Below are 12,789 nucleotides of genomic sequence, written 5' to 3'. Positions count from 1 at the left end.
CCTCTTCCAAAATCAAAGTATTATGTTCACTGATGGACTAAAAAAAAAAAAAGAAAAAAAATTACTCTAGCAAACCTAGGTTTAAACTATAATGTAACTAACCTGAAACATTAATGAAACAGACAAAACAATGTTACTTACCCTCCTCAATCTTTCTTTTAATGAAAACTAAAGATAAGAAAATTTACTAACAGGGAAATTTCAAAGTATGATGCAGGTTCAATTTAAATATTTGCCAAACTTGTGTACCTTCTTTCTACCTCTACAGCACCATAAAATAAGCACTGGTTTTAAAATTAACCTTGAATAATGTAAATTTCTAAATCAGAGATTAATTGAATTAGGGTCTTAATGATGTTCAACTGAGAAGAACTTAGGTTAAAGTAATAATGGTCCCCATTTCCCAAACAATTCTTCAAGTAGAAAAAACATCTACTGACGTTAGCAAGTTACACTCAAATTTCTTATTTCAAAGTAACCATGATTGTATAGCCTCTCCTGTTAATCCGCAACTACTTTGATTCCTTAGTATCAGCAATGAGGAACGTCTCTTTGGCATCTTATGCTCCCACAAATATGTTCATTATTGCTACTTATGAACTGTGTCCATCTGTCCCAAAACTATGAGTTAAAGTCCTAAGAGCACCCTTGAACTAGGACTACCTCAAGACCTGGACACAGTATGCACTGGTAAGACAAAAAAAAAAAAAAGTACAAGCAGCGGTGCAGTAGTATGCATGACACGTGAAAGGCATAAAAACAAACATTACGCCTCTCAACAAAAGGCAAGTTCTCTACATGTGTACCTCTCATAGTTTTCCTTAGTTTATGGAAAGACAACAAACCAAGGCTTGAGTTTCATATGGGATTAAAAGTTCCTAGAAGCTCATTTCCAATGCAGATTTCAGACTAAAGGCACTTGGCCAAAGGGGCAGACCTGGATAATCCACATATCCAGTGTACCTTTTGCTGAAATGATGTCCAGGCCTCTAGTCCTCTAGAATACATATCTGCAAAGTCAGATGAAAGAACCAACTCAACCAACCTGCACCTTCCAAATTGAACTATTATAAGCACCTCAAAACTAATCCAGAAGACCTCTAGGAAAACTCAGAATATAGAGAAATCCAGCTGATTATGAATGGCAGCTATTCCAAATATTATTTCTTAATACCGTTAAAAAGATAGTCTTTGACAAATTGGTAAATGAAGAGACCTTTGCTCAAGTTGTGGTATACCATTAAACTAGCTAGGGAGCATAGTGTGAACTTCTTTGGGCCTTCTTTTCCTTCCTTATTCTGTAAAATGAAGGCACTAGCTCCCATGCCCTTTAAAATCACAGCCATGGAGCGTAAAGACTTAAATATAAGACATGACACCATAAAATTCCAAGAAGAAAAAGTAAGCAAAACATTCTGACATAAATCCTAGCAATGTTTTCTTAGGTCAGTCTCCCAAGGCAATAGAAACAAAAGCAAAAGTAAACAAATGGGACCTAATCAAACTTTTAAGCTTTTGCACAGCAAAGGAAACCATAAACAAAAAGACAACCTACAGACTGGGAGAAAATATTTGCAAATGATGTGATGGAAAAGGGCTTAATTTCCAAATTATACAAACAGGTCATACAACTCAATAACAAAAAAACAAACAACCCAATCAAAAAATGGGCAGAAGACCTAACTAGACTTTTCTCCAAAGAAGACATACTGATGGCCAATAGCCACATGAAAAGATGCTCAACACTGCTAATTATTAGAGAAATGCAAATCAAAACTACAATGAAGTACCACCTCACACCGGTCAGAATGGCCATCATTAAAAAGTCCACAAGTAAGGGCTTCCCTGGTGGTGCAGTGGTTAAGAATATGCCTGCTAATGGAGGGGACACAGGTTGGAGCCCTGTTCCAGGAAGATCCCACATGCTGCGGAGCAACTAAGCCCATGTGCTACAAACTACTGAGCCTGCACTCTGGAGCCGTGCGCCTAGAGCCTGTGCTCTGCAACAAGAGAAGCCACCACAATGAGAAGCCCGCGCACCACAACAGAGTAGCCCCTGCCTGCTGCCAACTAAAGAAAGCGCACACACAGCAAGGAAGACCTAACGCAGCAAAATATAAATTAATTAAATAAATAAAACTTTAAAAGTCTACAAACAACAAATGCTGGTGTGGAGAAAAGGGAACCCTCCTACACTGTTGGTGGGAATGTAAATTGGTGCAGCCACTGTGGAAAACAGTATGGAGGTTCCTCAAAAAGCTAAAAATAGAGTTGCCATATGATCCAGCAATCCCAATCCTTGGCATATATCCAGACAAAACTATAATTCAAAAAGATATATGCACCCCTATGTTCATTGCAGCACTACTCACAGTGGCCAAGACACAGAAACCACCTAAATGTCCACTGACAGAGAAATGAATAAAGAAGATATGATACATATGCACAATGGAATACTACTCAGCCATAAAAAAGAATGAACTAATGCCATTCCTAACAACATGGATGGACCTAGAGACTATCATACTAAGTGAAGTAAGTCAGAAAGAGAAAGGCAAATACCATATAATATCACTTATATATGGAATCTAAAATATGGCACAGGGCTTCCCTGGTGGCGCAGTGGTTGAGAGTCTACCTGCCGATGCAGGGGACACGGGTTTGTGCCCCAGTCTGGGAGGATCCCACATGCCGCGGAGCAGCTGGGCCTGTGAGCCATGGCCACTGGGCCTGCGCGTCCGGAGCCTGTGCTCCGCAACGGGAGAGGCCACAACAGTGAGAGGCCCGCGTACCACAAAAAAATAAAAAATAAAAAAAAATAGTAATAAAATATGGCACAAATGAACTTATCTACAAAACAGAAACAGACTCACAGACATAAAGATCAGATTTGTGGTAGCCAAGGGGGAGTGGGGGAAGGAGAGGGGTGGACTGGGAGTTTGGGGTTGGTAGATGCAAACTATTACATTTAGAATGGATAAATAACAAGGTCCTAGGCACAGGGAACTATATCCAATCTCCTGGGATAAACCATAATGGAAAACAATACAAAAAAGAGAACATCTATATGTGTATAACTGAGTCACTTTGCTGTACAGCAGAGATTGGCACAACATTGTAAATCAACTATACTTCAATAAAAAAATTTTTAAAAAGAAGATTATAGAGCTAAGCAATTACACTTAAAAAAAAAAGCATCAACTATCCTACAGAACAAGAAAAGCCTCAATTTTTAGAGTACCAAGTTTTCTACCATTTTTCAATGTCACAGCTTTATGGTATATCCAAAAACACCCCTTGATTTATCACTGCATTTGTAGCTTCCTCAATTCCTTTTGGCCCCTAATATTCATAAAGAGATAAATGAAACTGTTGAGCTGAAGGATTTGAATAAAAGACAAACAAGAGTAAAAGCACACAGGCCTAGTTTAAATAGGTTATCCATTCCGGAAAACACCCAAGTATAAAACAACTAAAAAGACTGGGGCGGGGGCACGGGGGATGTAACAAAGCACACTACACTGTCCCAGCAAAGGCAGCTGTCATAATCTCTCTCAGACCACCACCATGAGATCTCTAATTTTCATTAGTTTGTCTCCACCAGGATCAACAGAAGACTAAAAAGTGTCTTGAGCACCAATCACTCTCATCAGCTCAATACATACCACTCAGTACCCTGACCTCCTCTCTCCTAATCTAATAGTTATTTAAGATGGTCTTTCAATGTCAGTTATTATTAATGCTGCTACTCACTCTATGAGGAAAATAGAATAATGATAGTTATGAAGGATCAGGTCAACTCAAACATTTATCAATACTAAGCACATACTACTATGTTCCCAGCTGCTAGTCACTGGGATTCCTCCATTTAAAAGAATAAGTCTCTAAAACATATTCATCATGGTCCTTGGATTTTCTGGTACATAGAACTACAAAATCCCTTAGGTCCTAGCAACAGAACCAACAAGTCTAGATCATGCAAGAGAACAGACAAATGCTAAGACAGACAGGCTCCAATGAAATGTTAGTCTTTCTTGATGCTGTGTATTAGTAACCACCCAAAGTATCTTAAAAGTTGGAGAATTATAAAAATACACATGTATACAAATACATCTTTTAAAATACTTATATGGAAAAAAATAATAATGAAAATACTTAAGCAATGAGTACATTTCACAAAAGCACACAGCTAACAAATTTTGCAGCCAGCATATGTACAACTGAAAAAAACGTCCTATCATTGGTTCCAACTCCTGCTCCAATTTCATATCCTCTGACACTATCAGTATCTTCTCTAGTAATAAAGAAAAGGAGTCAAAGAAAGGTGAGCACCAAGTATTTTTTGGTAGTCTCACTGTCTCTCTGTAACACACGTGAGCATTCTATAACTGGGGAAATATTTGTTTTATACTCAACTACCACTGTTTCAATTTGTTACTATGTAGTTATTAACATTAATTCGTCAAACTGCTGTTAATCTGCCAAGAAAACTCCATACTATATTTCTCATAATTTATACAATTGGTTTCCTAAATAATAATACACCCATAACAGATTTTTAAATTTTTTAATGGATACAGTAAACTTAAGCTTAAATAAGATACCTATGATGGTGACCTTGAGGAAAACTTTAGTAGTACATTTTCACATATTTCTAACAAAATGTTTTATTGTACCTCAACAAAATTCAACTGTTTACTATAGATAATCCTTAACTAAATTTTCAGCACAGAAGCAGTACCATAAAATGTGTAGCTTATGTTTTAGAGTTGATATAGATACTAGAATTGAGAAATTAATGGAAGAGCTATATATTTAACCAGGCAATTTTAGAAAGTCTGTGTGCTCAGGTTCAGAAAAATGGACTTCCAAAAAAAGGTTTTTGCATCCATCTATACAATTTATGAAAAATGTTAGCTCTAATTTACATTCATACAAAATTCACAGAAATCTTAAACATGGCACCTTCTGCCTACTAAAGTAGAGCATATGTAATTAACAACTATCCACCAAGAAGCAAAATATCACACAAAAGACTCAAAATACAAGTTAGTCCATGAGTCTCCAAAGAGCTAATCATGAAGCAAATATTGGTGATTACTATACAGCCCTCCCCAAAGAGAGTCTAACTGTACTTGGCAGGAAGTGGGCAGCAGGAAGAGCTACAGTCAGAAACCACCACTTGCTCCAGGTTCTTACAAGCTCACAGCAGTGCTCCCAATAAGCAGACCTGGTAGCAGCCTGCCAGCACGATCAAATTCCTATCAATACCCGCACCATTTTAAGGACATTTTCACTTGTGAGACGTTAGCATCAGACAGAAAAGGCATTCTAAAATAAAAAGCATCTTTAGGAATTCACACCAACTTTAAACCTCCATCTAAATGACCAAAGTATTTGCTCAGCTGGAAAAGATATTGAAGCAACCATCGAGCTTGATTAAAAAAAAAAAAAACTACCAAATTAAACATAAAGGACATTATACATTAATTCTAAAGCTAAGGGACTCAAATACAACACCTGATTAGTGTGTGGTAACCAAGAATGACAAAAATTGCCTCTCATTTTAATCCATGAAAGTACACTTCCAAATATAATTCCCATTATGAAAAAAAACCCAAACCTATTGAATTTTCAGTTGGCTAGTTTGTTGGCTAGCTTCAAATCAACCATTTTCAAGAGACTATACTTAAATACCTTGAGCTTTTAAAATAAGCAACCAACTAATCAAAGGGCAGGAATAAAAGCTATTTAATCCATCAGCACCAGACAGGACAAACAGAAATAAGCATGGACAAAAAAATAAAATTTTGAAAGAGAGAAATATAGGAATCAAACTCTAAAGAGGATCGCAAAACACCATCATAAACTACCAAACATACTTGGGAGGAGACACTTTCCACACAGCACATATCCTAAGGCCCTTTTAAACTCCTTAACATGGTAAGAAAACAAAGTAACTTAACATAGGACATCCACAGTATAGAATATTCCCTGTTAAAAAAAGATAAGCACATCTTATACGTAAACGCAAGTATGTAGATGATACAATATGTGTAGTAGACAAAAACAAAAGGTCTGGAAAGGTATACACTAAATTGTCAGTAGTGGTTACCTCTTGAATGTGGGATTTGAAGAGATGGAGCCAGAAAGAGATGCTAAAGGTGGATTTTTACTTTTTCCTCTATAAACATCTGTATTATCTTACCCTTTCGCAATAAGCATTTATTGCTTTGGTAATTAAAAAAAGAAACCATTTCAGGGCTTCCCTCGTGGTCCAGTGATTAAGACTCTGCGCTTCCATGCAGGGGGCACAGGTTCGAACCCTGGTCAGGGAACTAAGATCCAGCATGCCGCTCGGCGTGGCCAAAAAATAAATAAATAAAAATAAAAAAAGAAGCCATTTCAAAACTATTACCAGACATTGTTATTGTTTTCAAAATATCACATGATGGTTAGTACAAAGAGATAATAGTAGTAAAGTGCCTTCAAACCTTGAATTTAAAGCTCTATCCTCAGAATAAATAAGACTAAGAGACATGACAATTAAATCCAATGTGTAATCCCAGAATGAAAAAAGAGGACACTATTGGGATAACAGGCACACTTTAAATATGAACATATATCAGGTGTAATATTATAAATGTTAAATTGCCTAAATATAATCACTGCACGTTGGTTATCTAAGAGAATGCTTATTCTTAGGTAATACTATGAACTATTCAGCAGTGAAGGGTGATGGTGCCTACACCTTACTCTCAAATGGTTCAGCCAAAAATAAACAAACACAGGTTTATATGTTTTTATATAGAAAGATAAAGCAAATGTGGTGAAATTTCAACTACTGGTCAATCTAGGTGAAAATATGGGAGTTCACTATACTATTCTTAAAATTTCCCTGCAAGTTTGAATTTTTTTTCAAAATAAAAGATTCCTTCCCTCTAGAGAGTGGATCTCTCTCAGAAAGGGAAAGGAAGAATTCTAAACCTGACTTTCATTTACGCTAGGTGTAAATGTTTCAGTTTCTAATATGAAACGTCTCTCAGGGTCTTACAATAATGGCCCTTAATGCATTACAAAATAAGATGCTCTATAGTATCCTGGAAAAATTAACAGAAATGATGAAGCTAGTCAACTTTTGATTCTAGCATATGACTATTATAGCTTCTCTGAAAAAACTGACAATGCTCATAGAACAACAATAAATATCAGGGTTAAGAAAAATAATTATAAATATCTGTTAAAGAGTAAATCATAATGCATTTCAATTTAAAGGGGAATAGATTAAATCAATTAATCACTACAGTGAAAAGTGGCAGAGAAGATTTGAAACACAAAAGTCCCACTAACACTAGAAAAGTATGATTGATAAGATATGTCTTGGCAGTTTGAACATTTCTTAGGAAAACACAACTGTATCAACAGTTGCTTGATACCTTTTTAAAGACATAGTGTGTCAGTAGAAGAATGGTGGGCCTGAAATCTAGATAAGGCAAGAGCAAAGAGGGACATGAATTCTGGAGAGGTATACTCTATCCTAAGTACTAGGATAGTTCCACCAGGCTTTCTGTGATCACCAGGAAAGCCTCCAAGTAATATTTTGGCCTCCCATGTACCTACCGAAGACTGTACCCTGGCCCGTAGAACATACCTCAATCACTACAAAGCTATTTCTCTCTTATAAAACAACAAAAACTGAATTATGTACTGCCTGCAAAGCTACTAAAGGTCCAGACCATATGTGGAATCTGGTGACCACGTTATTCTTTCAGTTGGCTTCCTATGGCATCTCTATCCCCATTGTAACTTAGATGAATTATGAGAATTTTATGAGAACACGACTATCCTCACTGCTTTATATTTTATTTGACATGCTGAAGTATTTTTTCCCAGTTAATAAACTTTATTTTTGCCAAATTCACCATCCTTTTCATATTATGGTGCCTTGTAAAGTACTGTTCTTTCTAGCTGCATCTTTCCATCCAATACTAATAATAAAAGAGTTAACACTGTCCTAATTCTTAAATCCTCATAAAACCCTTTGTAGAAAATACTGTTATGATCCTGACTTTACATATAAGGACACTAAGGCACAGAGTCATTACAAAATTTGCCCAGGTTCATAATGCTATTAAGTAAAAGAGGTGAGATTCTAAACCAGGAATTAGGATCCAGAGCTCAAGGGTTTAACATTTTTTGTGCCTTGGACCATTCTGCAGTCTGATGAAGCCTGCAAATTCCTTCTCAGCTTAGTATTTTTAAATATATGAAATAAACAAAGGAGACCAATTACCTTGGGGATAAAAAACTCAAATGTATGATACAGTAGTATATATATGCTTCTCAACAATCTACTGGTGGATCTATTTACTTAATTTCTATGTAATGATGAACATAAATAATATTTTGAGATATCTACAATAATCACAATATAATATCTGTGATTTGTACTAGTAGTAAAATCACAGGTACTGTTAATAGTACTGTAGTTTGCTGTTTACATTAATAATTAAAAGGAATGCCAACTTCTAGTTAGACGTTAGTGAAGAGGTGATTTTCCCCCTAAGTTTATGGATGCCATCCTTGTTAACACTGCCCACTATATCAATCCTCTTAACACTGCAGTTTAAAAAAGGACCAATCCTGGGTCCTTCTCTCTTTCTACACTGGATCTCTTGGTGATCTCATCCAGTCTTGTGGCTCTGAATACTACTTAAGTTGATGACTACAAAGTTTATCTCTAGTCCAGACCCTTCCCCTAAATTCCAGACTTGGATATCAATTCAACCAGAATGTGTAACAGGCATCTCAAACTTACCACATCTAAAACTGAACTCCTAATCTATTCCCCAAACCTGCTTTTCTCACAGTCATCCCTATCTTAGTTGACGGAAACCCCATCTTTCTCACTGCTCAGACCAAAACTCTCGGAATCATCCTTGACTCCTCTCTTACATGCCACATCTGATCTATCAACAAATCGTACTGGTTTGATCTTCAAAATATATCCAGAATTCAACCATTTCTATCTCCTGTTACCACCTTGATACAAGTCACCAGCATCTCCCTCCCAGATTTCTAACTTTCTTAAAATTTTGTCTCCCTACCTCTACTGTTGTTCCCCCCTACAAACTGAGAGATCCTTCAGAAGCTGAAAGCAGATCATGTCATTCCTTGGTTGAAAACTCCAGGCAAAGTCCTTATAAAGCCTCTACCAAGCCCTGTGAAATCTGTACTCCACCCCAACATAATGTACTATTACTTTTTTGTTCATTCCATTCTAGCCATACTGAGCAGAACTCACTAGGTCGGCCTCAGCACCTTGGAACAAACTATTCCCTCTACTTGGAAAGCTTTTCCCCCAAATGTTAACGAGGCTAACTTTCTCCCTTTTAAGTCTTTGCCTAAATATCACTCTCAAGAAGGCTCACCCAGTTCACCTCATTTTAAATTTCAACATCTACCCCAGAAATTCTGAATCCCCCTTACCGTGCTCCATTTTCCAAAGCACTTATCTTTGAACATTCCATTATTATTTATTGTTTTTCACCCCGCACTAGGAGGGGTGCCCACACTAGCAAAATTGTTTCATACACCACTCACCTCTAGTATGCCTATGTTTGGCACAAAGTAAACATGCATATATTTAAAGAACAGCACTTCTATCATTGTAAACTACTTGCCTGTGTCTCTCATTAGAAGAATTCCTTGAAAACTCTGACTGGATCTAATTTGTAGTGCCCTCAACACCTGGCCTGGGGCCTGCCCAACAGCAGACACCTAACACACAGATACTCAGGTGATTACAGCCACTTTCACCTGAAACACAATCCTATATGCCACAGGAAAAGCCAGGTCTTACAGCTGTGTCTGATTAAACACTTGGTAGAAGGCAAACACAGAACATCAGGTTCCAACTGTTCCTTCAATCAAACTGAGTTTAAGTTTCATGCTTCATTTCTTCATGTGTCTAAGAAGCATTTCAAACTATCTGAAGTCTAAAAAGGTCACTTGGTCATTCCTCCCCTGCAGCCATGGCACCACCTCTCCAGCCCACCTAATCTTTTCATGCTTGACTTAAAATCCTCTTAAGTGTTCCTTGATGACCCCAGCTAGAAGCACTTACCCGTGCCATGCTCTGGGCCAACTGCTTTCCATATGTTATTCTCATTTGATTCTCCCAAAAGCCCTATGAGGTTGCTTCCATTATGACACCTATTTCAAAGATTAGAAAACTCAAACTTGGAGAGATCAAATCACTTGTTCAAGGTTCAACGAGTGTTCAAACACAGGTCTGCCTGACTGTGAAATCCAAGTTCTTTAACCCTCCACTATACCGCTTTTCTCTCTCCAATATTACAAACCCTAACTAGTTTATACATACTACCTCATAGGATTTGCTGTCACTTCACTTATCTAGACTTCAATTCCGGCATCTGTCAAACAGGGTATATCGTTCAGGATGCCTCCTATCAAGACCCCTTCCAATTCTTAGAGTATTATGAAATAAAACATTTTATAATTCTTTACATACTCCAAGTAGGTTAATACACACACATACACACATGTATTTTAGCACTTAGTCACTGCTAGAAATTAGAAATCTCCACTGCCAAAAAGCAGTGAAAATAAAAACTCCAAGACCTTACATAAAAAAATAAAACATTCTTGATTCCTCACCACATTCACATCTATCAGAGATGCACTTCTGAGTCCATTTTCCCATGTAGTATGAAAAATTATGTTTTCCCCCAAAAAGTGTAAGAATGTGATACTTAAAGCTTCTGGACTTCACCAAACAACCTGGTAAAAGGAAATGAAAGCAGCCACTTAGCCCATTCAGGAGCTAGCATGTTGTTTTAGACAGGACAAGTGCTCAATAAGCGTTTATTGGATCATGACACAGAATTTTTTTTTTTTTGAGGTTTTCCAAGTCTCAAACCAAAAGCCTATAAAGAGCCACACCAAAACTAAGGTAAAATGTGTCAAAAGAACATATCTCTTGGAATCATTCTGGTCATAAAAGTGAATTTCATTTGAAATCCCTATCAACTGTTAAGTTTGAAATGAGTCATATTCGTAGGTCTGGACTTCAACCAACACCAGCAAATGGAGTTTAAGGATAGCTTTTTAAAACAAGTCTTGTGAGGATGCAGAAAAAGAAGTGAATCCAGGCTCTGGAGTGGAAGCTCTCTTGAGATATCAGATACAGTAGCAGACACAGCCCACAACAGAAATGTAAAAATGTCCTAGGCTGAAAACATACTGTTGGGCAAAACGATATTTCGGTTTTCTAGAACACTGTCTGTTTAGAGAATCCTCAAATGATTCTTGCTTTTTAACAAAGTCTTCAAAAAGAGTAGAAAGTCATCCGTTCAGGGTAAGAGATTGCTGCTACCAAGGAAGTAGAGTGTCCGAAAGTGTGCGAATCTCATAATCCAGTAGAGAACGCATGCCCCTGCGGATGCTTTCACCTTCGGGCGGAAAAACCAACCCGGTGTCACCTCAACATTGGGGCCACTCAAACCTCACCACCATTACAAAACCGAAATGCCAAAGGTGCAGAATATGAAGCCGGAAGCACTACCAGGCCAGGATCGCGTTCCAGGGGGAAAAAAAATCAAAACCTAGAGTGCAGCGCGGGGCCCTCGGCCGCCTTGGGCCGAGAGACGCACGCTAGGCCCTTCCGGTCGGAGCCGCCGTCGCCGGTAGGCCAGGCGACGGGCCAGGCTTTCACCCGAGCCCGGGGATTCGCGGCCTACCCTCGCCGGTGCCCTCTCGCCGAGTCTGGCACCGGCTGCTCCTCCGACTCGGCCCCTTCGTCTGTAGCGCGGTCCGCGCAGGCCGCGAGGAGCCGGAGGAGACCGCCGAGCCTCGGGCCGGCCGGGTCGGTGCAGACGCGGCGGTGGCGGCAGAGGCCGCGCCGCCCCTCCCCCACCGGCCCGGCCCAACCGCCGCTGCGACGCGAGTAGCGGCGCCAACGCCGGGCCCAACCTCCGGCCCGCGGCGGCCCGGACAAGGGGCCGGTGGCGGCGTTGCGGGCCTGCTCCCCACGCCGCCTGCGCGAGTCCACCGCAGGCCCGTTACTCCCCGCGCCACAACCCGTCAGGACGCGCCGCCCTCGGCTTGCGCTGAGGCGGCCGAGGGCTGCGGGAAGCCGCTGAGCTGATACTTACTCAGGGGTCGGGTGCTCGGGGTCGTAGAAATCCCCCATCTTCGGAGGCGGCTGCGGCGGCAGCTGCTTCATCGGGAGCGGCTGGAGACGGCGACGCGAGCCCCCTCCCCGCGGCAGGGCGACGGGAGGGAGGGGAGGGGAGAAGGCCGCTGGTCCGACCGCGGCAGCGGCAGCGGCGGCGGCGGCGGCGGCGGCGGCGGCGGCAGGGGCGGCCCGCGTCGCTTGCTCGCTCGCTCGCTCCCTCCCTCCGGCGCCCGCCCGCCGCTCTCTCCCCCACACACTCACACCGGGAGCGACGCTAACCCCGCCCTCCCCTCTGCAGCACAGGCCCGGCCCCTTAAAGAGACACGCACCCGCCGCGAGTCCGCCGCCAGTCGGCACGCCGGCAGCTGCCGGTTGTCCTCAGGCCGGAGCGGGAGGAGCGGGAGGAGCGGGAGGGGCTGTGCGCAGCCCGCGGACCCGGCCCGACTTCGCCAGCGACTTCCTGGAACAATAAGCCCCAGGCCTGAGCGCCGTTGGCCCGCCCCGGCCGAGAGCCGCTGCGCCGCGAACCCTCCCTCGGGCCCGTTGTGGCGGCGGGGCGCTGAGGCGTGACCCGGCACGCCCCGGGGTTG

At 40.9% G+C, this 12,789-nt stretch overlaps 1 protein-coding gene across 1 annotated transcript in view; it reads right to left on the bottom strand.

Moving 5' to 3' along the window:
- Window positions 1-12,247, bottom strand: part of SETD2 (SET domain containing 2, histone lysine methyltransferase) — a 112,002-nt gene extending 99,755 nt beyond the window's left edge. Inside the window, exon 1 of the mRNA XM_065885394.1 lies at window positions 12,177-12,247. Within this exon, the coding sequence (XP_065741466.1) occupies window positions 12,177-12,247 (71 nt within the window). The remainder of the gene's footprint in view (window positions 1-12,176) is intronic.
- Window positions 12,248-12,789: the final 542 nt, after the last annotated feature.

Source organism: Phocoena phocoena, chromosome 10, assembly GCF_963924675.1.
Source record: "Phocoena phocoena chromosome 10, mPhoPho1.1, whole genome shotgun sequence".
Taxonomy (NCBI): domain Eukaryota; kingdom Metazoa; phylum Chordata; class Mammalia; order Artiodactyla; family Phocoenidae; genus Phocoena; species Phocoena phocoena.
The sequence above is the reverse complement of the archived record's forward strand: the minus strand, read 5'-3'. Positions and strand labels throughout refer to the sequence as shown.